The sequence below is a fragment of the Cyanistes caeruleus genome, chromosome 17 (assembly GCF_971803275.1).
Source record: "Cyanistes caeruleus chromosome 17, bCyaCae1.hap1.1, whole genome shotgun sequence".
Taxonomy (NCBI): Eukaryota; Metazoa; Chordata; class Aves; order Passeriformes; family Paridae; genus Cyanistes; species Cyanistes caeruleus.
The window spans coordinates 5,681,230-5,708,359 of NC_141717.1; the positions used below are offsets into that span (position 1 = coordinate 5,681,230).

A 27,130-nucleotide genomic window follows, 5' to 3' on the forward strand; every position below is an offset into this window, starting at 1 on the left:
ACCCCAACACATGCTCAGTTTTGTGTGTGTGAGTGCAGACAGCTTTGGGAGGTGTCTCACATCCTTAAGCCTGGGGAAAACAAAGAATACACGAGGCAGAAGCACTTAACAGCTCTGATTCTTTCAGAATGACAATGAATTCAGTATTTGGTAAAATTAAACATTCAGATGATCCCATGACTACCCCCAGTTCCTGCTGAAGTAAAGAGGAGTGAGTAGGAATAAACAGGAATCAATATTCCAGATCATAAACGCTGAAGAAAGAAGTGGGCTCCTGTTCTTTAGGGTTTCTCCAGGTATGAGCTGCATCCAGGTGACAACAGCATTGCAGCACTGCTCTTTGTTTCTTTTCACACTTTTCTCCTGCAACTTTATGCTTTTCCATTAATCCTCCACCTGCAGTCTCAAATTCCAGACTGATGGACTAGAATTTGCTGTATAAAGGATGATTTTATTAATTATATAGATTTTTGTGGTGCAATACTTAACCTAGACACATAAATGTGTCAGTGGGCATGAGAGGAATAAAATCTCCAGGATGACTTGGAAAGAAGTGCTGAAGTGCTTACTAAATTAATTCTGTGAGCAATGAGGTGATTCCCCATTCTGATGTTAAATGTGCTGCAACTCCATCAATGCTATCACTCCACAGCCTCTGGCAATATCCACCTCAGTAATAGGCTTAGACAGTTATTATTATTATTCTTATTATTCTTATTCTTATTATTATTATTATTATTATTGTTGTTGTTGTTGTTGTTGTTGTTGTTATTGTTATTATTTTGTAAATGTCTTAAATGTTGCATCATGGCAGAGATGCTTTATGCCAAATACACTGTTCCATTTAGTGCAACCTGTATTTTCTAATTCAGTCCATGTTTTGTTTTGAGCTGATTCAAAGAGAAATTGCTTCCAATTTTTCACTTCAGCCAGGCAATCGAAGAAGCAGCCCTGCAGCCTCACCACTGTGCTGCCACCAGGTACCAAATTGTTCAGGGATGACTTCCAGACTTGCTTTTCTTTTGAAAAAATTGGTCAGTCTCAGATCTCCCTTTTGTCTGAGACATTCACAATCTATGCATGTGAAAAAGAAAATAAAAACCCACAAAAACAAACAAACAAAAAAAACCTCAACCAACCAAACAAACAAAACAAAACCAGATATTATTTATATTTTCAAGTTCCTAATGATGTACTCAGGTGCTTTCATAACAAAGGAAAATGTACTGATAAAACAGACTTGAAAATAAAGAGAGTGAATCTTGATGAAATTCAAATACCCCAGCCACACCTGGTCTTTCAAACTAGGAGCCAGCAGAAGCACTCCCTGCTCATGGGTGCAGCATTCACTCTCCTAATTTTCCTTAATTTGGTAAAGGTAAGCATTCTGCATCCCAGCTGTTCAGAGCATCACGAGGGAGAACTCAGGAGGAAGGTGTGAGCAGCAGCAGCCTGCTGAGCACACACACACACACAGCTCCCCTCCCTCCCAGGCCACAGCCTGGTGCACTTTTTCCATCTTCTCAAGCTACTCACATTTCTCAGCTCTCTAAACACCGTGCTGTCACTCAAGCACAGAATCAGAGGGCAGCCAGTTGTTTGGCACAGAGAGTAAAAGTGTCAGAGGAAAAAGCCAGCACAGAATCGATGGCCCTGTGACAAAGCAGCTTCACAGCTTTGATGTTTCCTCTCTCTCCTTTCCCCTAATTAACTCCATGGCTACTTTTTCTGCACAGGAACCAAAAAATGCTCTTGTATTGGAGCAATCTTGGTATTATTTTTGGGCTTCTCATCTTGCCATGTGTGTCTAGTCCACACCAGTGTTTCACAGTCTGTGTTCTGCAGAGATAATATGGACTATGTCTTAAATTGGGGTGTTGGAATAGGGACTATTTGAGATACTATGGACTGTTTCTGATGGTGACACAGAAAAGTACACTATTATCAGTTATTCCACATCCATTGTCCCTGTTGGAGTCTGGGATACAGAGTGTGTGCCCTTGTTTCTGATACTTAGTTCTAAGATCCAGAAAAACACTGAATTTCATATAACATGCCCAAAACTCAGCTTTTTCCCAAGAACCAGGAGGCTGCCAAGCCAGGATGTCTCCATTTCTGCCAATGCTGACACAATTGTCAGGTCTTTTGTAGTCCTGTAGGAAAATATTTACTCTGCAACTATTGTTCCACCTTCCAGAAGATTTAAAACTCACTAGCAGGCGGTGGATTTTATTTTAAACAATGTGCTTGTCTTGTGGCTCCATTCTTGACTGAGAAACTGCTTATATTGGTTTTCCCTCAAGGGCCTCACTTACAGTAAACACAATTAGGGCTAAAGACATTATCTATCATAAATCATCATTAGAAACTGCCTGTTGCTTTTAGCTTTGCTTTGGATGCAGCCTGCTCTAGACACAAGCCATCCCTCAGTGATTAGGATGCTGCAGCTCCATGTCTTAAAACCCTTCTTAACTTTAAGGGGAAGGCAGCATTAGATGCTGCAGACTCTTTGTCACAGTAGAATGATTTTACTCAAAAAATGATGCAAAAGATTTTAAATCTGGTTATAAATTTAACCTGGAAAGGCTGTGCTACTGCTGGCTAGAACACCCAGCTGGCTAAGGAGGGGGACAGGGTGGTGGTACAGGGTTCCCAGGAATGTGGAAACCCATCTTTGCATTCTCCTTCTGCATCAGCTTTGGGTTTATGGTGAGTGACTTTGTCAGGAGTAAGTGTAAGAGGCTTAAATCAACATTTCCTGGCTTTGTCCTGGAAGTGGCTTTATTCCCAGAAGATGCCATCCAGACAGGGTACTGATAACCTCTCCTCCCAGACCTCTTCTTCTCCTGGGAGGGATAGAATTATTCACTTTTTGTGTGCTTGAGTGCACACTGCTGTAGTTTCAGTAATTCCTCTGCAAAAAGCACATCACAGGCACAGGCCATGGTCACCCTGCCAGCAGACCCTGTTACAGTCCCAGGAGACACTGAGACCCCAAAGCTGAGCTCTCTGCTCTCAGGGAATTCCCAGGAGGATTTCAGAGCAGAGCAGGCAGCTGATGGGCTGGGGCAGAACGTGACTGATCAGCCCCTACAAAAGCATTGATGAGGCCACTCTGGGTCTTTCTCTGCCATCACTCGTGTCATCTGGCTTTTGTCAACTCTGCTGATCAACAATCCAGGGATGGGCTGCAAGGGCAGATGGGAGAGTGTCACAGCTGACAGACAAAAAAGGGAAAAAATAGTATTTCTGAGCTTCTTAATGAACTGGTCTGTCTGAGTGCTCCAGGAAACTCTGAGCCCTTTTATCATGAGCCACTGAGAGCAGCTTTCAACAGCAAGGAAATACTTCCTTTTGCTCTGCAGAAAAACTTCTGTAATTCACAGCAATGCCAATGGCTGATCAATTAATCAGTGATTTGGCCATTTTCTGAGAATTAAAATGAAATGGATGCCAGGAGAAAAGGGGTCAAAGAAAAAGACTAGGTTCAGCCATGAAAGGTTTTATCATCTTTTAATTTCTTTCATAATATTGTTGTTCCTAATTGATGGAGGCACCATGAAACAGATGAGTTGTAATGTATTTCTCTGACTAGTAATTTTGCCAGAGTTAATGAGAGACAGGGCAGAGCAAAGCATATCCAGAGGTACATAATCTAACTCACTCTCGTTTAATTATTATTTTTTGAGAAGAAGCACTTCCCCTCCAAGCAGGGCTTCTCGAGAGAAGCATGCTGTGTTCAAATTAATCTGCTCTCTGACCTGTCACTTACATGAGTTCCTTATGCTCTGAAAGTGAAATTGTTTGGTTTAGGAGCACCAGTGTCTCTTGATCTTTCAGTACATAATTACTGAGCATCTTGCCTGGCAAAATGTCTGAGAAGCAAATTGAGCACCTCATGTACAGCACCAAAATCCTCCTGAAAACAGTGTCCAGTAAATTACAGAGTTTTGTGCTGAAAGAGTTCTCTGTATCTTCTTTTTCAGACTAACATACTCAAAACCACTTAAAAATGGCATTACAGAGCTTCAGACTGTTCTAAACTAAGCTAAACTCACAACTGAAACACTCAGCTTGTGCTCAAGATACCCTGTGCTGGCATAAAGTCATCATCTTCTCTCCCACAGTGCCTCCTGACAACACTCCCACAAATTAGCTTTGGATGTGCTCTGCTGGTGTTATCTCCATCTTCCTGGGTCGGGATTTTAAGGGCCTTCCACAAAACAACCCTGGGAGTTTAGAGCACAAGAACTCTTTCTTTGACATATTTTTTTGTCTCATTCTTGTTCCTTTCTGTACAGGCTCTCACACACAGCCAGGACAATTCCCAGATCCTGCACTCACTGGATTACCCAGCCTGGGCTGTTCTTCAGTGTGTCTGACTTCTGCTCCTTGGGGTGGCTTTGAATTATTTTGCTCTCATGGAATCCAGGGATGTTGCATGGCTCACCCAGCAGGCTGGAGCAGTTTCCATCCCAGTGAAGGCACAGGCAGCTGGTACCCACAAGGTACCCTGCTCTGCAGGGGCAGACAGCTGGTCTCTTCAGGCCAGAAAAAATAGAGCAGCATCAGTCTGGTTTTCACTTGGCCACGGTGATCACAGGGTATGTGGTTGCTTTTTCACAGGGCTTGCAGAAGAAGCACTGCATTTAAAAGGGTGGAATTTCAGCAGTTATTTGGGACTGAAACCTGAAATAGCAGAAAATGGCTTTAAACTGAGCAAAAGTGGCTTGTAAATTAGAGGGGACATACCCCAACAGAAAGATGTGCTTTCACAGCCTGTCAGGAGAGCATTAAGCAAGTTCTACAGTACAGTAAGTACCTTAACAACCATCCTGCTTACAGCTGCTTCCAGGATAATTCCCTCCCTGATCTCCTGTACTACTTTTGCACACCTTTAACTCTCCACAAGTCCCTCTTGACATAGTTTCAAACACAGACTGATAAACATTTGGACATTGCTGGACAACTTTCAAAGAATTGTTCCAGCCACAAGACAAACTTCCTGCTGTGTCTTTTGTTTCCATCAGGAAAAGCACTGCATATAAAGTGGATTGTTTTAATTAGTAAGGTCTTCATTCCTCAGCTGCTGCTCAAGGCTTAACAACAGGGTCATTCAGACACGAGAGGGCTCCAGGAGCAAGTCCAAAAATAACTTTAAAGGTACCTAAATTGTGAGGAATGGGATTATGGAGGACTGCAAGTTCTGGCCCCAGCCTCAGCTACAGAAGAAAATCCCATTATCCTGTCCCCATACAGATCTTTGAGTGGCCTACTTTGAACTCAGTGATGGAAAGGATTCATTGCTTTTAAGCTGTAATCTTCATGTAAGAGATGAGTTACTGGATTACAGACCTTGTGAGTGACCATTAATAGGCAATGCTATTTCTTCTTGTATTTATGATGGAATAGATGATAAAAGATCTAAGTAGATGGCTCTGGGTTTTTCATTACTTCTGTCTGGTTTTGTAATTCCCTAACTTTGTTAACCATTCTGTAAAAATACTTGGAAGCAGATATTTTGGGGTATCAAATACGAATGTATTTTAACCTGAGGCTTCTAAAAGCTGAAGGGACAGAGGTGTCTCGGTTCTGTCAGTGCCACAGTCCCGGAGCTCTGGAGCTCTGCAGGCTGCAGAGGGCAGCAGCCTCCAGCCCAAACCCAGCAGGGTGAGCTGCAGCCAGCACAAAAGCCATGTGTGCTCCTGGGGCTGGAATCCACTCCTACACACCGAGTGCTCTGCTATCTGCACAATTCCAGCCCCAGATTCCCATTTCAATACAATCTTGCCTCTATTTACTAATGTAGCACGAGTGTGCCTTTCAGTTTTTGATTTTATGACATTGCTTTCTACAAATCACGGTCACAATCTCAGCAGCTGAAGCTGTGTAGAGTTGTTATACTTTGCATGTAACTTGTATAAATTATTCTTTGGCCAACACCATCTTTATCACACAGAAAAGCTGCTTTGTCCTTTGTGCAAGTCAGAGTACAGAATGCTGCTCTCCCTAAATGGAACCTCTTTTCTGGCAGATTTTTTGTTAAGTGCTCTAGAAGTTCAATCAAGGGAGAGAGGTAAAAAAGGACATTATTATGAACTATAAAAGAGGAATATACGTTCTCTTGTAAGATGTAATTCTCTACCCACCAGGCAGGTGAAGCAATCTTCCCAGAAAATCTCAGCATAGAAATTCCAAGAACACTTTGCATTTCCAGGAATTTACTGGTTGGGATTTGTATCTTGTGGGTAATTCAGCCATTAACCTGCCACAACTAAGAGCAGCTGTGCTGAGCTCTTTCCATCCTTTCTCTTATAGAAATGATGCTCTGACCTGCTGCTTCTTTCAAGTGAGGAAATTGAAGGAAGGTCCAGGTGTTCAAGATTTAAATTTAATTCACTTGGAAAGAAAAAAAACGTAATTTTCAGATAATTTTGTTTGCTTCCAGAAGCTGAAACAGAATATTGCAGGTGGGAAGTGACCTATGAGGATCATCAAATCCAACTCCTTGCTCTTCAAAACTGAATTTAGGAATCACAGACCTAAAAATAACAGAAACAAACAACAAAAACAAACCAAAACAATCAATCTAAACTATGGATGCTTAAAATTAACCAAAGGGTGCATTTGCCAGTGTTGGGCCCCATGCTGGGACTAAGGTTAATTACTGCCCCAGTTAATTAAAGGACTCCAGAGCCTCCCCCAGGCTGAACCTGCCGCAGACCCCTGGGCTCCTCCTGCCTGCAGGGACTTGAAGCCCCTCTGCTGAGAGGGATCAGGCACTGCCAGTCAGGGGTTTTGTGCCTTTTGCATCCTTCCACCTCGTGGGGGAAGACAGGATTGCCCCCACCCCTCTGGGTGTAGCAGGATTCCCTGGGGGAAGCAACTTTTGAAACATTTTGATTGCACTTGCAACAGGGGTTTGCAAGGTCAGCAGAGTCTGCACAGGAACAGATACTCTTGGTCTATTTAAACTGTGTTCAATCTCCTCTCCACGTTGTCCAATTTTATAATTAAAATACAATAGAGTTCTAGGGACAACTGGAATTCTTGTGGCTGCACCAAAGTGTGCAATTGGACAATAATCCAGGCATCTGACCACGTACTGTTTCTTACATCAGCAACATCCCAGACTTGCCAGCCAGCTCTGCTGATCAGCTCTTTCCAGCATCTCCATCCTCACCACTGAACTTAATTACCTGGGTCTGGATAAGGAAATTCCCAAATGACCCTGAGGGTTAAGGGTCCACTCCTGCTCCTTCCCAGATCAGCACGATGGTCTCTAAGGTGTTTTTGTCATGTGTGTCATGTCAGTGGCAATCCTGTTGATTCCCACTGTTAGAAAAAATCAGAAAGCCCTTAAATTCAAGCAGAAAATGTTACACCTCTTGGACATGCCAAGCACAGCCCAACAGTATAATCACCACTGTCAGCATCACAGTCACGTCAGTACAGCAGGCTTTGTTCTCCCTGCATGAAATTTCACAATTCCCTAATTTTTTTCCCAGTCTGTGAGTGTAATCCTTCATGGTTCTGGCTCTGGCAGTTGTTAAGGTGTGATAACAACCAGGAGATGTGATTCCATTCCTGTAGCAGGGTGTCTCTGCCGTGGGTTTCACGTTCTGCTCCATCACTCTGGGGCACCAAGGGCTCAGCACTGACCTCCCTGCAGCTCTGCCTGCCCTGCCCAGGGCTCCTGGCTGAAGGCACAACAATTTCTGCTCCTGGTGGCAGGAATGCATTTGCAGGAAAGCAGAATTTGTTGTGAGTGACCTAACAGAACAGTCTCCTCTTGAAAACCATTAGTGGCCATGGTGGTCAAAACCAGCAAAAATTTTAAAAAAGGAATATATTTTGAAATGTTCTCGCTGATTTTTTCCATGTATTGCTTCAAAGAATTTTCAAATACCAAGTTAGAAATGTGGATTTTTTTTTTAAATCCAAAATAAAAATAAGAAAACAATAAAATACTTTTCATAAAGGTATTCCTTACAAACCAACATTCACTCATTTTCCTTTGATTCAAAGATTAATTTCGAATTAAACTGTTAAGTGTTTTCTGCCTCACATCATCAATGATTATAATATGGATGTTATAACCATCTTCCTGACACCAAGCTCAGAGCTTTTAAAACTAATTTTAAAAGGATAAAAAAAGAAAAAAAAAGGAAAAACCCATGACTTTTGTGCTGTTACCAAAACTAGCTAATGGCTGAGGTCTCAGATCAGATGGGTTGCAGAGGGTACAGTGATTTTTCTGATTCCTGCATGATGTGCTGTTGGTGCTCTTTTTACATCTTATTTCAATCAGCAAATTACTAGAAGAAGCCAGTGTCCAATTTGTCATATTGCAGATCATTTTTCATGTGGAAAGCATTGCACAGAAATGGTTCCTGCTTTAAGCTATGTGCTGCCACGTGTCACCCAAATATTTACTTTGCACATTAAAGCAACTCATCTCTAGATGTTATCTGAGAAAAATGGTGTTTCACATTTGAGTCACTCTTATCCTTCTTGTGTAATCAGTGTTCCAAGAAAATGCTGCATTCAGATACCAAACAGGACAGGCGAGTTCCCAGCCAAGGGGAGCTGTGCTCACCTGTGGTAAAGTGGCATTTTAACTGGGAAAGGAATTCTTTCTCCCTGCACTGTATTTAGCAGGCATATTCACAGACACTGAATTTCTTGAATTACAAAACACAGCTCCAGACATCACTGACTGCACCCAAACACCTGCTGGTGTAAACAGAGAGAGAATGGCACAAGGTCTCTGCTTTCTAAAACTGGAAAAAAGGTCCATCTTTTTCTCCAAGCTTTATTAGCAAAGGACCTTTACCCACTGTCAGTTTTTCCAGCAGCAGAGAAGCTATACCAAAATATGAGTTATCTGTAATAAGATCTCAATACAACTTTATTTCTGTCATGCTTTAACAGAGGTTGATGAGCTATACCTGAACACAAAGCAGCAAGAAAGAAATATTCTTGCTTCAAAGAACATATGAACTATTTAAATGGGATCAAAGAGAATTAAATCTCAGTTCCACCCACCTGCACAGCACGAGCCACTTGTCTGAGCCCCCTCTAAAGTCAATGGAGAACCACAAAAATCTCCTTTGTGCCCCATTCCACCTGCACAGGGGGGTGAACAAGCCCTGTCCTCACTGCTCTGATGAGTGCTCTGTCCTGTCCTGGACCAGGCTCCAAACCTCCCAGAGCTTCCCCAGGGGCAGCTTCCCCTACCTGGGTCAGTAGGGCTTGATATCCAGCAGTGCTCTGGCTCTGCAGAAATCCCTAGGTGAGAACTGACAGCCTTTATCTCACACAAAGATCCTTCTGATCTTAACTCCACACTCACAACATCCACAGTCAGGACTACCAGCTTCAGGCAGGAAAATAAACCCAAAAAAATCTTGAATCCAGTTTTCCCATCCTGTGAGAAACTGTAAGCAAAAATGGGAAAGAAGCCACCAATAATGATGAACAGCTCCCACATGCGGCAAGTGGCTATTTTTTAAGAGGCTAGGAAAAGCAATCATCACTTGAAGGACTAATTTATACTGATTATTGCACCCTTGTTTGTCTCTGATAGCATACATGACATCCAGGGGGCTGATACAATCTCTCCCCTCATCACACTGTTTCTCCTAGGGCAAGCACTGTAATTAAGATTGGCAAACAGAGCCAGTGATAAACCAAAGTTTCAAAGCACTGAGTTCCTCCAGGGCTGGGGGATCACTGCCAGGGGAGCCCAGCAGGGCCAGAAGCAGTTTGGCAGGAGACAGGAGGATCTCTGCACCCCCAGCTCAGCTGCAATAAAGGCTGAGGGGACAGAAGGAGCTGGGGACGGCGCTGGCACTGCCACCCACCCACCCTGGCAGCTCCAGGGCCCTTCCTGGGTGTCAGCCTGGCTGCACAGTCAGTGAATTAAAGCTGATGTGAATATTTGAGCACTTTAAGCCACCCCACATCACAGCCAGAATTTCTTGTGCATGAGTACTTTTGGATGCACTTGTGGTTTCATGGCTTCTTTTCCTCTGCTGTTCCAGGACAAGGAAAGACAGCCATCCCCTAAGAAATGGCCCCTTTCTCCCACACTGATTTCCTGATATATAAATATATTAAAGGACTATCCTTAAATCAATTTTTCTACAGATATTAATTAGTATTTTTTAATTACTATAATTACTTCTCTTTTTTTTTCTTCCAGAATGCTTTCCCTAGACCTTAGAGCACCTCTTTAAGGAATAGTACATTGCAGTGTGAACATGCAGTGACTTTCCTAGAAAATATTGTCAAAATAAAGCCTCTCCACAAAGCATTTGAGTTTCAATAAAACAGTATCTTAACATTTGTATTAAAATTGATTTGTTATGATCAGTCTAATATTTTTTCTTTACATGAAGACAACACTGAGTAGTGAATAACTTGCCCAATATCACATAAGAAACCTGTGAAAGAGTAAAGATTTGGAAGGCAGAAATGGGATCAGCCACAGTAATATTAGTCAGTCATCCTTTCATATTTTTAGCTTAGCCTGGAGATGTGACTCTTGTGAGGTGAGTCTGCAGCTACTCTGATGATGTGTGTAGTGCACAAAGTGCACTCTGGCAATGAAGCAAGTCTGAGTAAGTGTTCTGTACCTGGTCCTTGACATCTGGAAGAGAGGCAGGTGATGTGCTGCCACCACTAACAACATCCAAACCCACTGAAACATCCATTAACAACAACAAATATCTCAGTTTCCAGAGTTACCAAGTTGTGGTGACAAAAGGGGAGTGAAAACTTGGAGTACACAACAGTTCCCTCTCTTCCTTTTCCCATGGCAGTTTTCCAGTTCTACTGGGAAATATAAAATACTCTTTTGCTAATTATTGTGCAATCCTGACTTTCCAAGCTCAGGGGCTTTCTGTGCTGCTGCAGCCCTTTCTTAAATCAGATTTTTCCCAGGATCCAGGCAGCAGCACGTTCTGTGCTGGTGATGTGGTGCCCAGGGTGCCACGCTCTGTCCTGGTGGGAAGCACTGGGGGTGGGCTCCTGCTGTGGAGCAAGATCTTTGTGCTAAACAGTTTTGTAGGAGGTTCAGATGAGTAAAAACAATTCTTACTGAGAGGGTCACACAGCCACTGGAGAGTGCCAAACGTGTGGCATCTGAGGGAGGTGGTTTTGTCTCTCTCACCTTTCAAGTATGTTTTAATTGGCAATAAATTCAGTTAGTTTTCCCCAAGCCAAGTCTGGTTCGCCTGGGATGGAGATTGGTATGTGATCTCCCTGACTTCATCTCACCTGAAGAACATTTCCATCTTATTTTCACTGTTGAGGAGAATAAGAGAACCTGGGTGGGCATCTGGCAACCCACCACAAAGCATCTATTTAACAAAATCCAGGTCAGCTACACACCTGGTTACCAAGAAGATCCCAGCTAAAATATCAATGGTTACCAGCCTGCACAGAGATCTTTGCTGATCCAAGCACACTTAACTGGTCAGAAATTTAAAGTGATTTCAATAATAAAATATCAGAGCCCCAGATACACCTGTACCTGTGGCTTTTTATCATTCTTTTCTCACAGAGAAGCACAAAGGCTGAGGATACATATTTCTCTCTCCACTGCCTCCAAGTTATTCCTGGGCTGATTCTCATCGTCTCCCTCAGCTTTCAGCTTGGCACAAAGGAAAATCTCTGGGATATTGGGAATGAAACAAAGCAACAAAAACATCCTGTGGTGCAAGCCAGTCACACAACATTCCTTGTGTGACAGAGCAGGTGTGAGCAGTGGGCTGGGGCTGTGGCAAACTGGGGTAATGACAGCCTGTGCACTGAGGTATTTCAGTGAGGCTGACTCGCACCTTGCAGGGGCAGGACCCAGGGCCATGGCCCTGCTCAGCCAGGGCACAGACATGGATCAAGTGAACACCTTCTGAAGCCTCCTCTTCCTCCCCGGATCTGCCAGAGCTACAGAAAGGTAAGAGCTTTCAAATGGTCTGGGATGAAGGCTGTGCTTGCTCCTCAGGAGGAGAGGAAGGGAGGTGCCAAGGACTGAAGCAGAGTGAGCTCAGGGACTGTGGCTCTCTGGTGTCACTGTCAACTTTTCGAGATTAAAATGTCAAAGTCTGAAAATCTGCAAGCCTCTCTCCTGTTCCTAAAATCTATAGGCCAGGATTTTTCTTAGGATATTTTCTTTCTCCTAGAACAGATCAGAGCTGGAAGAAAGGAAAAGGAGCTTTCTGAGAAGGTGGAAATGAGAGCAGTAATAAGGACAGAAATTTGAACTGATGCACCATAGGAAAGCTCTCACATAAAAGCAGGGCACACACCTGCTTGCTTCAAGTGAATTTATTCCTAATAACTTTGTAAGAGTTGCTAAACCAGCTCCAGATGCTGTAGGACACATTACTTGAGCTTCTCTATCAGCTTTCATTTGAAGGACAAGTTATGGACATTCTTTTTAAAAGGGTGTAAATGAAATGCTGGCTACCCCTGATTCAATGCTGTTGGTGAGGGAACGCTCATCTATAAAGGAATTAAATTAAAAGCTGGCAAACATCAATTTTTAAAGTAATGATTAAGTGCTGGAAACAACTGTGTAAGGCTGCCCTCAATTTTGAAGACTAAAAGGGAATGTGAAAGATAAAATTGTGTTCATAGAGGACAAAGGCTGAATCTAAACTCAGCATTTCCTATCTTCTGTTTGCTCAAGTTTAAAGGCATAACCAAATGTGACCATGTCACAGCAGAATTGATGCAGTATCTCCCCAAAACAGTATTTCTGTCCACAGCAGAGCTAAGGAAAACCAAGATTAATTAATTGTTAAATGTCACTGTGGCAAAACAGGAACTGAGCAAAATTTTTTTCCCCAGTCCAGGTTAATACACAAACCACTGGACAATACATCCCTTTAGTGGTTATTATCTATTTTTGGAATGGCAATTAGGGAGGGACAAGTTCTAATGCAATCCCAGGGCTCAGTTGTGCTCACCCTTCAGAGCAAGTGCCCTTTAAATGTGAATAAAGTTGGTCATCTCAAGGGAACAAGGGATTATACTTCAAACAGTAAATTAAGGAATAAGGTTTAATAGATAAACCTGGTTTGCATCAAAGCCTAGCACGTAAAGCAGTGATGGATCTTATTCAGTATTTTAATTAATAACCTTGGCAGAAATATAGGAGTGGCTAATAAAATGTATGACTTAAGAAACAAATTATGGAAGCAGAAAATGTATTACACAGAATAAGAAAAGTTAGAGACCTGCTGTGGCAGCATTTGTGTGCATTATAATGTGACAAAGCAGTGCACTTAGAAAACTGCTGAAAATTTCAGCTGCAAGCTGGGAGTTCATTAGTACAGAATGACATTGGAGGAGAAAGACCTGCTGCTGGTTAATGACAACTTAAATACCAACCATCAGCATGAGGTGGCTGGGAAAAGGAAATAAGTGCTGCTGGACTGTTCTGCAGACAACTTTTCCATTAAATACAAGATGACATTCATACCATTCCATAGGCTGAGGAAAGAGGTCACTGACTATTCGTGGGCAAGGAGGGTGAAGTCACTGTGCAGAAATGAAAAGGACTCAAAGCCTTGCTTAGTCCTGTGAAGGAAAGGCTGCAGAGGGACGGGAATGTTCTCTGGGCTGGCTCGAGGGGAGAAGGTTTTTCTGTGAAAGCATGATGTGCACAATAGCACACAGCGAGAAACTGCTATTAATAATTCCAGACTAGAAGGTTTGTGAAAGTTTACAGTGTTTTGAATTGCTTTAAGGTGAGAGCAGCAGGAGCAGTAAATGTACAGAATTATAGACTGGGGCTCCCTTCACCAAGGACTAACCTGACATAAACATCTGATGTGGGACAGGACTGGAAAATCCAGGCAGTGCCTGCCTTTCCAGCAGCCTTGAGTGCACATGTCAGGGAGCTTCTCTGTCTTGTCAACAGACAAGAAAAGGGAACCAGGTGAAGAGTTTGCAGTAAGAAATATGGTGCATATTCAGTCTATCCCCTCAGCTACATCCTCTCCATTTGAAGAGGCTGGTAACCTGATTCAGGCTTAAAGGCCAGAATAACTGTGATGCTAAAAAATTAATTTCACAAGTAGAATGGGGAATTGGCAGAGAGTTCTTCATCCCCTTGGAAAGGTTGTCTACTTCAGATATAATGAATGTTTTGTAAAGTCCAACTTCTTACTTGCTGCCAGCAGTCCTCTCTTTTAGCTTCTATTTAAGAATGAGAATGGGCAAATACATGAATTCTGCTCCCCAGTTATGTTTGTCTGTATTAGAGCTGGAACTATTCCTTGCTGAACATCTGAAAACTCTCAGCACACTGTGGATGTTACCCGAAATGACCAACTCAGGACTAAAGGGAAAAGATCTCCCCCTGAGGAATTCAGTGTTTCATTGATAGCCAAAACCTGGAATTAAATGCTTCAATCTAGTGAAACAGGCTCTTGATATTGTCCAAGCCCCAGATGCACTTACATGCCAACAATGGCATTTTATGGCCACCCTTTAAAATATCAGAATTTTAAATTGCCTGATAAACACAGCTGGAAGGGCTAAATGCCCAGGAAATGTTAAGCTAGTGATGGCAAGAGAAACAGAACACATTGCAGCAAAGTAAAAGCCTTTGGCCTACAAGCCAACAGGCCACTGGAGAAAACTGCTATTCTTCCATATGTCCATGAAATGTGGAGATCATTTATCATAATGTTTTAATGCTAATCTTCCAAAATACCAAACTTTTGAATGTAGTACCCTCGATTCTTCAAACATCCAAATCTTAAAGTTTCCTCCCAGATTCCATGTTCCCTTTTTTCTGTCTCTGAACACACCCTCACTGAGTGGCAAATCCCACACTGGCATCAGATGAAGCTGGAATGGAGATTAAACACTTCTTCTGAAGTCACTGCTTGCTGAGATGCCATCCTTGAGAGCCAGGTATGAACCTGAAGGAAGTATTAGCACTGCAGGGAACTTTGCTTTTCAAATGAAACCCCTTTCCAAGCACAGATGACAGTGCCTGTGCCCCTGCAGGCACACTTGGAATGAATCCCACCTGTGGGGTTATTTAGCCAGCAGGGAATTCAGGAGGGATGTGCAGAGGTGCACATGTGTGAGCTGGAGAGTGGGGCTGTGCCCTGCAATTCCACAGCTTTGCTTGCCTGCACCAGGCTGCTCTTCACACCCAAACACAAGACCCTGGAGCAAATCAGAGGAAGATGATGGAAACTGCCTGCTCATCCTTCCCTGGAATCTCTCCTTCCTGGAACAGAAAGGCTTTGCCATTTGCACCTTTCTTTGGCTGAATTGGCTCTGTGCATATTCCTCAGGGTGAGATTTATTTCTCTTTTGAAATACTGATTTCCACAGGACTTAAAGTCAGCTTTATTTTCCAGTGCAAACTGGTTTATATCCATATGTAGAGAGAAGACAGGGAATTGATTTGGTGTCCCTACACAGTTCTGCCTGCAAATCAAGCAGTTTGCAGTAGTTTGAGTCCCTGTGCTTCGGACAGACCCCAGGAGAGCCCCAGGGGCTGCTCTATTTGCTCGGGGTCACTGCAGAGAGGACACCTCACATCGCTGCTGTTAATGGTGACCCTCCTGGGTGTTGCTGTAGGAAAGTCTACAGGGCATTTTCCTGCTCTTCAGGAACTGCTCCTGGTATTTCTCCTTACGGCTCCTTCCTCCAGGGCTACTCACACAGTTCTCTCCCATATCTTCCTCTCCAACACCTGAAAAGGAGGGAAATCTCTTGCTCTGATTTATGGCAGCACCACCTACAGGTCTGGGGTCACAGTCCCAAGGGGCTCTCAGGCACCTTACACACGGCTGGAACCGAGGACTGAGAGCAAGCGCTTCTATGCCAAGTTAAAGGCTCTGCAGGGCTGCATAAAGAACCCCAGAAAAAGCCTTTCCTGGCCCTCTGGAAGTGCAGCGTTCAGGCCCAGAGGGTACCCGAGCCTTTCCCGGCACAGGCTGGGGAGGCTCCTGCAGGAGCTGAGCCCAGCAGTGCTCCCCCAGCACACACAGCTGCTGGAGCATGGAGCCAGACACCCACAGGGACACACTGCAGGGCTTTGTCACCAGCCTCAGCCCGCAGCGTCTGCCTCAGCAGCCTCTTTAGATCAGACACAAACCCGGCATCCCGCACTATTCCCTGCTCTGACACAAACCCGGCATCCCGCACTATTCCCTGTCCTGTTACACAAACCCGGCATCCCGCACTATTCCCTGCTCTGACACAAACCCGGCATCCCGCACTATTCCCTGCTCTGAGACACAAACCCGGCATCCCGCACTATTCCCTGTTCTCAGACACAAACCCGGCATCCCGCACTATTCCCTGCTCTGAGACAAACCCGGCATCCCGCACTATTCCCTGCTCTGACACAAACCCGGCATCCCGCACTATTCCCTGTCCTGAGACACAAACCCGGCATCCCGCACTATTCCCTGCTCTCATACACAAACCCGGCATCCCGCACTATTCCCTGTCCTGACACAAACCCGGCATCCCGCACTATTCCCTGCCCTGACACAAACCCGGCATCCCGCACTGTTCCCTGTCCTGTTACACAAACCCGGCATCCCGCACTATTCCCTGCTGTGACACAAACCCGGCATCCCGCACTATTCCCTGTCCTGTTACACAAACCCGGCATCCCGCACTATTCCCTGTCCTGACACAAACCCGGCATCCCGCACTATTCCCTGTCCTGAGACACAAACCCGGCATCCCGCACTATTCCCTGTCCTGACACAAACCCGGCATCCCGCACTATTCCCTGTCCTGAGACACACACCCGGCATCCCGCACTATTCCCTGCTCTGACACAAACCCGGCATCCCGCACTATTCCCTGTTCTCATACACAAACCCGGCATCCCGCACTATTCCCTGCTCTGAGACACAAACCCGGCATCCCGCACTATTCCCTGCTCTGACACAAACCCGGCATCCCGCACTATTCCCTGCTCTGACACAAACCCGGCATCCCGCACTATTCCCTGTCCTGACACAAACCCGGCATCCCGCACTATTCCCTGCTGTGACACAAACCCGGCATCCCGCACTATTCCCTGTCCTGACACACAAACCCGGCATCCCGCACTATTCCCTGTCCTGACACAAACCCGGCATCCCGCACTATTCCCTGTCCTGACACAAACCCGGCATCCCGCACTATTCCCTGCTGTGACACAAACCCGGCATCCCGCACTATTCCCTGCTGTGACACAAACCCGGCATCCCGCACTATTCCCTGTCCTGTTACACAAACCCGGCATCCCGCACTATTCCCTGTTCTCATACACAAACCCGGCATCCCGCACTATTCCCTGTCCTGTGACACAAACCCGGCATCCCGCACTATTCCCTGCTCTGAGACACAAACCCGGCATCCCGCACTATTCCCTGTCCTGACACAGACCCGGCATCCCGCACTATTCCCTGCTCTGCTGCTGATTCATTTTTGCCCCTCGTGCCCTGCACATCCTCCCGGTGGTGTTATCCTGATCCCAGGCTGGGTGGAGCCAGGATTAGTCAGTGTGTGCCTGCTCACAGCACTGAACTTGCCAAGTTCTCACTGTGTTAGCCACTATTATTCCCTCCTACCCTGCGCCTCTTGCAGCGCCTGCCTGAGCTTACAGGAACTGGATGGAATTCAAAAGCCCTTTCCTCTTTTTCCTGTTTCACAGCGAGATGAATTCTGCAGAAGTGTCATCCCAATGGACACCACCCAGTATTTAGTGTACCAAGATAGGAATAAGACAAAAACTTGGAGACTCCCTGTAATTTTCCCCACTAATCCCGGTCCCAGGAGAACAGCTCTTGGCCAACACCCGCTAATGTGACATTATCTACACACTCCTGAGCCCACAGTCACTACCAACAGGCTCTCATTTCCTCTCCCTTGGTTCTCACAGCTTCATCCTACCCAAATTCTCTTGACTCTCAACTTTGTTCTTCTCAGTGGGACCCTCATGAAGCTTCAACAATGGCCTATTAATACCTCTGCCATTCCCAATCCCCTGTTTCAGCTCCTTTATAACAACTATACTGAGATGCACCTTTCTCCAGCCATCCTCTCCTATCCGTGTATTTGCAATTTCTTTTGGCATCTTTGGCCATAACTTGGCCAATGCTGTACTTCTGATTTTTTTATCCACAGCATCCTTCCTATTCCCTTTATGACTCATTCTGCTACCATTTTTCATATCACCTGCAGTTCATCCAGATTTGTGAAAATTACGGCACATCTTCCCTGCTGATATTTTCAAATGCCATTTTTTTTTTCTTTTCCTTTTTCTCTCTGCGGGGCTGATGCTTCATCTCAGCACTGCTGATCCTCCCTTTTTCATCCTCCTCCTCCAACACTCCTTGGAAATAGACCAGCTGAGACCACCCTGCCTTGCCCAGCAATTCCTCTGCTGCTTTTCTTTGACCTCGCACATTCGGGCAGTTTGTGCCCCTTTTTCCCCCAAAAGTTCCCTCCAAAACACTCTCTGACCTGTCCCAAAAGGCTGTGCCTTTCTCCTGCAAAGGACTCTCACAGTAAATGCTAGTAGGAACTCAGTTAACACTGGTGCAAGGGGCAGCTAGGAATAATTAATGTATTTCCACTGACAGCAATACAAACACACCGTGTATCTGCACCCGTGTTCTCCTTCCTCCCACCCGCCTTTATTGCGAGGATCAGCTGCTGCCAACACCTGCAAAACACACATTTTGTGGGTTCATCTTGCTCAGAGCCTCGGGCAGCACAGTCACCCATAACAAGGATGTTTCCCAACAAAATCCTGTCACCTACCGATGAGACAATAGTTTCACAGGGCAAAACTGCTCACGATAACAATGGTGATAAGGTTGCACAATAACCCAAAGAAAGACAGATCCGAATTGCTGCTGATTGCACTGACTCAGTCACACGTGAAGGTTTTCCATAGGTGCTCCAAGTGTGCTCTTCCCTTCCTTGATTACTTTGACAACCCATAGGGAAAAGAATTGGTTAATTTTTCTGCAAAGGTAACTCTTTCAGTCGCCAGCTTGCACAGTTTGAACGGTGTTTTCTGGGGAACATTTTCCCAGCACAAAGAAATGTTAAGATGGTATTTTGTATCCTCCACCTCTGCCATCGTGAGCTGTGACAGGAGCTGACCGCTCTCCAGCCTGCCAACAGCCGGAGAGCGAGAACCCATTTCCCTCTAAGCACCCCCCGAGCTGCAGAGCTGGGAGCTGCAGAAGGACTGGCAAGTGCAGGGCACGGAGAGTCACCTACAGAAGGTTTTCCTTTGCCCTCCTTCGGCAGGTGAGCTGCAGAGATGTCTGGGGAGAAGCAGGGCCCGCAGGTGCCGGTGATCATGTACGAGCCGCGGCCCGAGCCCTCGGCCCCGGAGCTCGGGCAGGACGGTACGTGGGGCTGGGGGACAGGGGCTGCTGGGGCTGACTGGGGGGCTCTGGTACAGCACCCACACATCACCCAGCACAGCATCCACACAGCACATCAACCAGCACAGCATCCACACATCACCCAGCACAGCACCCACACATCAACCAGCACAGCACCCACACATCAACCAGCACAGCATCCAGCACAGTACCCAGCACAGCACCCACACATCACCCAGCACAGCATCCACACATCAACCAGCACAGCACCCACACATCACCCAGCACAGCGTCCACACATCAACCAGCACAGCACCCACACATCACCCAGCACAGCACCCACACATCAACCAGCACAGCACCCACACATCAACCAGCACAGCATCCACACAGCACATCAACCAGCACAGCACCCACACATCAACCAGCACAGCATCCAGCACAGCACATCAACCAGCACAGCACATCACCCAGCACAGCACCCACACATCAACCAGCACAGCATCCACACATCAACCAGCACAGCATCCAGCACAGTACCCAGCACAGCACCCACACATCACCCAGCACAGCATCCAGCACAGCACATCACCCAGCACAGCACATCAACCAACACAGCATCCACACATCAACCAGCACAGCACCCACACATCAACCAGCACAGCATCCACACATCAACCAGCATATCACCCAGCACAGCACATCAACCAACACAACACCCAACACATCACAGCACCCATCACATCACCCAACACATCACCCAGCACAGCACCCATCACATCACCCAGCACATCATAGCACCCATCACAGCACCCACACATCTAGAGCCCACCTGTACAAGTTTCTGGGGCACCAACTGTAAAAGTGTCAGGTTCTTTTCCCCAGGATCAGGATTGATGAGCAGAGATGGTTTGTGCATTCAGATTTAGGATGTTTATTTTACCTTATCTATATTACATTTTTACAGACAGTGAACACTTCTATGCACTGACCTAACAAGCTACAAATGGCCACCTCGGGCTCTGTCCACAAGGCCTTTTAAGCATAAACTATCCAATTATCAAATGCCAACTAATTTATTTTTACTTTTAACCCAATAACCAAACACCTGTGTTCCACACTGCATACTTTTCTGTCTGATTCTTCAATACCCAAATCCCAAAGAAGGGAAGCAAAGACAAAACAATGCCCAAGAACCGTCGTCTCATCTCTTATTATATATATAATATACTATATACTATATATCTATATATACTATATCTTATAACTCTAAACTCTATATTTTTCACCCAGTGACTTAACATAGTTCTATCTAATTCACACATTCGCCTTCCCAGCTTCTCCACTCGGTTTTAGAAGACTTCTCCATGGTCTTAAGTTAAACCCAAGTTCTCTTGAGTGCCTGAGCCTGTCAGCACAGATGAAGGGACATTTTCTGTTCCTGGGACTCCAACATCCAACCTTGCCAGGGCAGGATGGCTTTAGAAAGTGTCTGTGCCAGCATATAAAACCCAGGGCTGGCATAGGATCTCCTAATGGACACATCATTAAAATGGCAATAAATATTTTTGTTGGTTTAGTTAATAATTTTTCAAAAAGCAGTCGCTTTACTGCAGCAGTTTCTCTGCAATCACTTCATACTCCTGATGTGCAAATGTTCAGCCAGCAAACTCTGCATGTGGATGGGCTGTGTCCTGCTTAAATTGTCATCTAGCTTCACAGAGGGCTGGCCTTTCTGCTCCCATCCCTGCTGGCCAGAGCTGCCCTCCCTGGGCGAGCTCTGCAGCCAGGCTCTTACAGGAGGAGCAATCCCTGCCCATGAGTTCAGCTCCAGGGCTGCCAGAGCCTGCTGCTCTCCTGCCTTTTCCTTCAGAAACCTGGCACAGCTCTCACAGGTGCCTCACAGCACTCCCCATCTTTAGTGACTGCACCTTCCTTACCTCCCTGCATCTGAGGAAATTGCCATTTACTGAGCAGGACTGGAGAAACAATCTGCATGGGAGATCAGGTGGGAGCTAATAAAGCTCCGTGTGTCAGTCGTGGGCCTCCAAACCTGACTCATTTTCAGAGCATTTCATCTGCCTGTAAATATTTTTGTCTTCAAAGATCTCTCTGGCCTTTTTCTAAGCTCAGCAGAGCTTGCAAGAGGCTGGGGAGAAGGAGTCTCACTTGTGAGCCACTCAGCCAAGGCACAGGCACTGCACACATCAGCACTGAGCTGCAGCCTCTTGTCCTTGTGCAGATCCTTCACTAACACACTTCGAGTGGGAGCTCACTTGTGCTAAGCACATTCCTTTTCTAGATCAGAAGGAAATTATTTCACTTCTATTTTTTTCACTTTTTTTTTACTTAAATTTTCTTTTCCCCTACAAATAACACCCCCTAAAAACCAAACAAAAAAATCAAACAGAAAACTCCTCAAGCCCAAAAAACTAAACCCCACCACCACGAAACCCAAATGCCATTGCAAATCTCTACCACCTCTGGCAAGCCATTCAAGAAAATACTGATAACATTTTTTTTTTTCCACCTTTGCCACTGTATTTTATTTCACTCTGGAAAATTCTGGTTTTATATTCCATTTGTATCCCTTTGGGCTCATTCCCTGGTTGCACTCACATTGTTTGTGAAAATCTTGGGCACAGGCTGGGCTCCCAGCTCGGGGCTGCTCTGCCTGGGGGTGAGCGTTTCTCCAGTGTCATCCAGGCTTGACCAACCAAGATTTCTCCTGGGGACTGGTCCTCCTGTCTCAGACCAGTCCTGTTGTTTGGTACCACATCCACTCTAGCTGCCTGTAAAGCTTTTTACATGGATTTATTTTGAATGTATTCATGAATGTATTTTTTTTTTAATACAGTCATTTATTTCACCTCAGGTAGGCTGATTGCATTCTTAATTTGAAAGATTAGCAAAAGAACTGAAAAAGCTTGAGGTGTCTTAGTCACCAGCTTCCCTTCTCCCAAAACAAAAGGAAAAAAGATATTTTAACTTTTTGTTTCTGGAATGAAGAGTACAATGAAATAACTTTGTTGAAAGCTGATAAAATTTAAACAAGTGAAAAGGCTCTAAATGCTCACAGTAAGAGTAGTTACCACTGAAGGCAGAAGTACTGTGAGTCCTTTATCAGTGGAGTCCTCAAATTAAGATTGAGCATCATTTCAGTGTTATGCTGCCTTTCCTGGAAAATGATTTGGGGTCTCAGCTTTTGTTATAAAATGAGAGCAGCCAGTCACTGCAGGTTTGGCTCTCAAAACTCACAAACCCATCCAGTGGCTGCTCCTCGCTGTGCAGGATTTGGCTCTCCCTGCCAGGCCCCTCTTGTCTCACTCCACGGGGCTTTTGGGAGCCAGAAGCTGTTTGCACTTACATGTTTTTCCCTGTTTTTCTTTGCAGGGGGCTACGAGTATCCTTCCCCCCCTCCTTACTCCTACCGAGAAAGCGTCACCATCGAGCAGCCCGGTGAGCCGGGGGCTGCGCTCCTGCCCTGGCTCTGCTCCTGCAGCCCAGCAGAGCCACCTGGGCTCAGCTTTTACACCAGCACAGAGGCTGGGAGCTTTCTGACACAGTCACAATCTCATAAGCTGGAAGATTTCCACAGAAATGTTAGAAGATAAACTAAGACAAGGGACTCAGGCTTGATTTTCCAGCTTTAGCCAATCTACACAAGTAACCATTAAAATAAAACCAAACCAAAAAGGCCAGATGCCAGGGCTTTCAAAACAAATCATTGTAAGGCCAGTGTTCCTGTTCTAGTTAGGGAAGTGGAGAAGCTTAAAGGAGATGCTGAGGAAAAGCTCTGAAGAACAGTCAATAACACCTCATACAGGAGGAAAGGAGACATGCATTTTTAAATATCCCTAAAACCAGAAGGCACTTGAACTCAGACATGCTCTGTGCTGTCTAACAGATACCTTCCCACTCCTCAAGTTTTGCCTCAGGCAACACTGTGAAGTTGTACCCTAAACATGTTTTAGGATCCTTAAAATGTCTTTTTTTTTTTTTTACTGAAAACATTTCTGAAAATGTTCCTTGTGTACCTACAAGGAGCGTGTCCCTCAGGGAGTATGACAGTCAAGTCTAGACTGCAAAAACATGAGCTAGAGACTAACTGGGGACAGCACCAGCAGCTGTTTGATGGCATTCAGGTGTAAGAGTAAACTGCTTTGAATAATTTCTTATAAACACTGAAAAGTTGATCCAGAAAATTCCCCAGCATCCTTCAAATCTCTTCTTCAGGGAGAACAAGCATTTTCATATTATTTTAAATATCAGAAGACAAATCCTCAGTGTCAGAGTACATCTACCAGAGGCTGGTGGGGACTGCCTGGCTGGGGATTATCCCATAGACAATTCCCTGTGTTTGTCCTTATCCAGGCAAACTCTGGCTGGTTTTAGCTGCAATGTGTTGGCACACACAGAACAACCAGCACAGGGGTTCTTAGGAAAACATCTGAAATCAACAATAATAACACAGGTGCCACGTTAAGAACCCACACTCTCCCAATTAAGGCTTTGTAACTTGCAAAATATTTCCTGTGCTTCTAACCTGGCTGCTTCTCCTCTCCTCTCCTCCTGAGCTCAGTTTATTTGGTGCCCCAGCCTCCGATCATCGTGGCAGGGATCTTCTCCAGCAAACCAACCTCCACAATCTGTCCTTCCTGCCGCCAGCACATCACCACCCAGGTCACCTACAGACTGGGCAGGCTGTCCTACCTCCTGTGCACCAGCCTGTGCATGGTTGGGTAAGTTTTCATGGGCATTGTGCAGATTCAGCATTGCAGAAGGTTAAAAATGAGTAATTAAAAATCAAAGTTCTAGTCAGTGCTTATACAGACACTTTGCCCGTCTCCACTCAATGAGGAGTCACTCTGTCCTTTCTAGGTGCAGTCATCGTGGCTACAGGGGATGCAAACTTGCTAAATTTAACCCAGTATGTTTCACTTTCCATAAGACAAGCAGAAATTAGTACACCATTGTCTACTTCCCAACTGTAATTTAGAATCAGGCTCAGAAACAGACTCATGCATAAGATATCAGAAGCAAAGAAGATTAATATTTTGGAAGATGCTTTAAACATTAATAGACTTGGGAAAGAAGTGGATTCAGACAGAGAAAAGGCAGACAGAACAAGGCAGGGGAAAATCACAGCTGTGGCCAGGAGAAAAGGCAAGCCAGTAATCCTTCTGTGCATGTCCATCTCCCCTCTGGCTCTAGGTGCTGCTTCGGATGCTGCTTCGTCCCTCTCTTTGTGAAGCTCTTCAAGGACGCAGATCATTACTGCCCATGCTGCCAATTTCACATTTATAGGTACAAAAGACTATAGAAACCAAGTTTATGCAACCAGATGATGTAAAGCCTCCTTTCCTAAAGACATAAGATTCTGCACATAAAACTACTGCTTGGAAACCCACAGGACTATGCTTAGGTTCTGCAGCTCCCTTGTTGGTGAACCCACCTGGTAAACTCCAGTTTTCTACCACATGGTTGGACTGGCTTTAAAACAAAAACCACTTCAAGAATAATTTGCAGTGTCACTTAATTTATACTCTATTTGACTTGCTGCCCTGTGCTGTGAAGTTTCCAGCTGGTGAGTACTCCAGCTCCTCTCAAATCTCCCACCCAGCTGGGACACAGACTCCTCTGGACCTCTCGGCCCACCACTAACCAAGGTTTGGACATGGATGCTTCAGAGAAGCTCTTATCTTCTCTGCACTGGAACTGACTGCTTGGGATTTCATTGCTCTTCTCCCTGCAGGACCTACCCCTGCAGGGCTGTGGGCAGTACAGTGCAGCTGATTATTTATTAACAAAACACTAAGTTATGAGACTGTCTTTACTCTGTTATGTATGAGCTAAGAAAATAAAGCTGTTATTGTTTACAATACTGGCAAAACATCTGCTGTCTGCCTTTCTGCACCCAGAGCAGAGATGCAGGTCCTGGGACACCCCCTTTACATTAACAAGCTACAGTCCAAAAGGCAAATGCACAAAGACGAAAAATCAGCAAACACAGCTTGAAAAAATCACCACAGGCCTTTGCTTTTACCTCTTGGCCTCTCTGCACTGTAGTGAATCATCTCCCAAAGCAGGACTTTTTAGACTTTACCTTTACACAGAACTTTACAGTCACTTATCTGGTGAAATCAAATATCTGCAATTACAGTGCCCAGGAGGTGCCCAGACCCTTCCCAACACTGACAGTAGCAGCAGCTGCTGCAGATTATTGCTGGCTGGAAAAATTAGCAGAGGAAGAGAAGTATATTTTGTGTATTTCCTTGCTGTAACATCATGAATACTTTGACATTGGCACAGGGATTGCTGAGGGCAGGGGGATGCACGGCAGCAGCTCTGGGCTGCTCCCCAACCCTGCCCTGGGCACTGGGGCTGCACCACCAGCCACTGAAAGAGCTTAAAGAGCCCCTTGTCCAAACCCTGTCCCTGCAGTGACCATTGCCCTGTCCCTGCAGTGACCATTGTCCTGTCCCTGCAGTGACCATTTCCCTGCAGTGACCATTGCCCTGTCCCTGCAGTGACCACTGTCCTGTCCCTGCAGTGACCATTGCCCTGCAGTGACCATTGCCCTGTCCCTGCAGTGTGACCATTGCCCTGTCCCTGCAGTGACCATTGCCCTGTCCCTGCAGTGGCCACTGCCCTGTCCCTGCAGTGACCATTGCCCTGTCCCGGCAGTGACCATTGCCCTGTCCCTGCAGTGGCCATTGCCCTGTCCCGGCAGTGACCATTGCCCTGTCCCTGCAGTGGCCACTGCCCTGTCCCTGCAGTGGCCACTGCCCTGTCCCTGCAGTGACCATTGCCCTGTCCCGGCAGTGACCATTGTCCTGTCCCTGCAGTGGCCACTGCCCTGTCCCTGCAGTGACCATTGCCCTGTCCCTGCAGTGACCATTGCCCTGTCCCTGCAGTGACCACTGTCCTGTCCCTGCAGTGACCATTTCCCTGCAGTGACCATTGCCCTGTCCCTGCAGTGTGACCATTGCCCTGTCCCTGCAGTGACCATTGCCCTGTCCCTGCAGTGGCCACTGCCCTGTCCCTGCAGTGACCATTTCCCTGCAGTGACCATTCCCCTGTCCCTGCAGTGGCCACTGCCCTGCAGTGACCATTTCCCTGCACTGACCATTGCCCTGTCCCTGCAGTGACCATTGCCCTGTCCCTGCAGTGACCATTGCCCTGTCCCTGCAGTGACCATTGTCCTGTCCCTGCAGTGACCATTGTCCTGTCCCTGCAGTGTGACCATTGTCCTGTCCCTGCAGTGACCATTGTCCTGTCCCTGCAGTGTGACCATTGCCCTGTCCCTGCAGTGACCATTGCCCTGTCCCTGCAGTGACCATTGCCCTGTCCCTGCAGTGGCCACTGTCCTGTCCCTGCAGTGACCATTTCCCTGTCCCTGCAGTGACCATTGCCCTGTCCCTTCAGTGGCCACTGTCCTGTCCCTGCAGTGGCCACTGCCCTGCAGTGACCATTGCCCTGTCCCTGCAGTGTGACCATTGCCCTGTCCGTGCAGTGACCATTGCCCTGTCCCTGCAGTGACCATTGCCCTGTCCCTGCAGTGACCATTGCCCTGTCCCTGCAGTGTGACCATTGCCCTGTCCCTGCAGTGACCATTGCCCTGTCCCTGCAGTGGCCACTGCCCTGTCCCTGCAGTGGCCACTGCCCTGTCCCTGCAGTGACCATTGCCCTGTCCCTGCAGTGGCCACTGCCCTGCCCCTGCAGTGGCCATTGCCCTGTCCCTG

General features: G+C 46.0%; 1 protein-coding gene across 2 annotated transcripts; it reads left to right on the plus strand.

The window, feature by feature from the left end:
* Positions 1 to 11,829: 11,829 nt before the first annotated feature.
* On the plus strand, positions 11,830 to 25,267 carry LITAFD (LITAF domain containing). 2 transcript variants are annotated; one of them, XM_023936597.2, is made up of 5 exons: positions 11,830 to 11,962; positions 19,306 to 19,406; positions 22,779 to 22,844; positions 23,968 to 24,127; positions 24,600 to 25,267. In XM_023936597.2, exons 2-5 carry the CDS (start codon positions 19,319 to 19,321, stop codon positions 24,706 to 24,708), a joined length of 423 nt encoding a protein of 140 aa, XP_023792365.1. In that variant the 5' UTR covers positions 11,830 to 11,962; positions 19,306 to 19,318; the 3' UTR covers positions 24,709 to 25,267. The 2 variants fall into 2 exon arrangements, with proteins under 2 accessions (XP_023792365.1, XP_086710999.1); XM_086854873.1 differs by lacking the exons at positions 11,830 to 11,962; positions 19,306 to 19,406 and having other exon boundaries at positions 19,465 to 22,844.
* The last annotated feature ends 1,863 nt before the right edge of the window (positions 25,268 to 27,130 follow it).

Bases quoted from the DNA above. Each gene is read 5' to 3' on its own strand.
- LITAFD (XM_086854873.1), top strand. From the start codon at position 22,571: ATGATTTGGGGTCTCAGCTTTTGTTATAAAATGAGAGCAGCCAGTCAC. The intron at 22,845-23,967 runs GTGAGCCGGGGG...TCCTGAGCTCAG, and splicing joins CGTCACCATCGAGCAGCCCG to TTTATTTGGTGCCCCAGCCT. The intron at 24,128-24,599 runs GTAAGTTTTCAT...CTCTGGCTCTAG, and splicing joins ACCAGCCTGTGCATGGTTGG to GTGCTGCTTCGGATGCTGCT.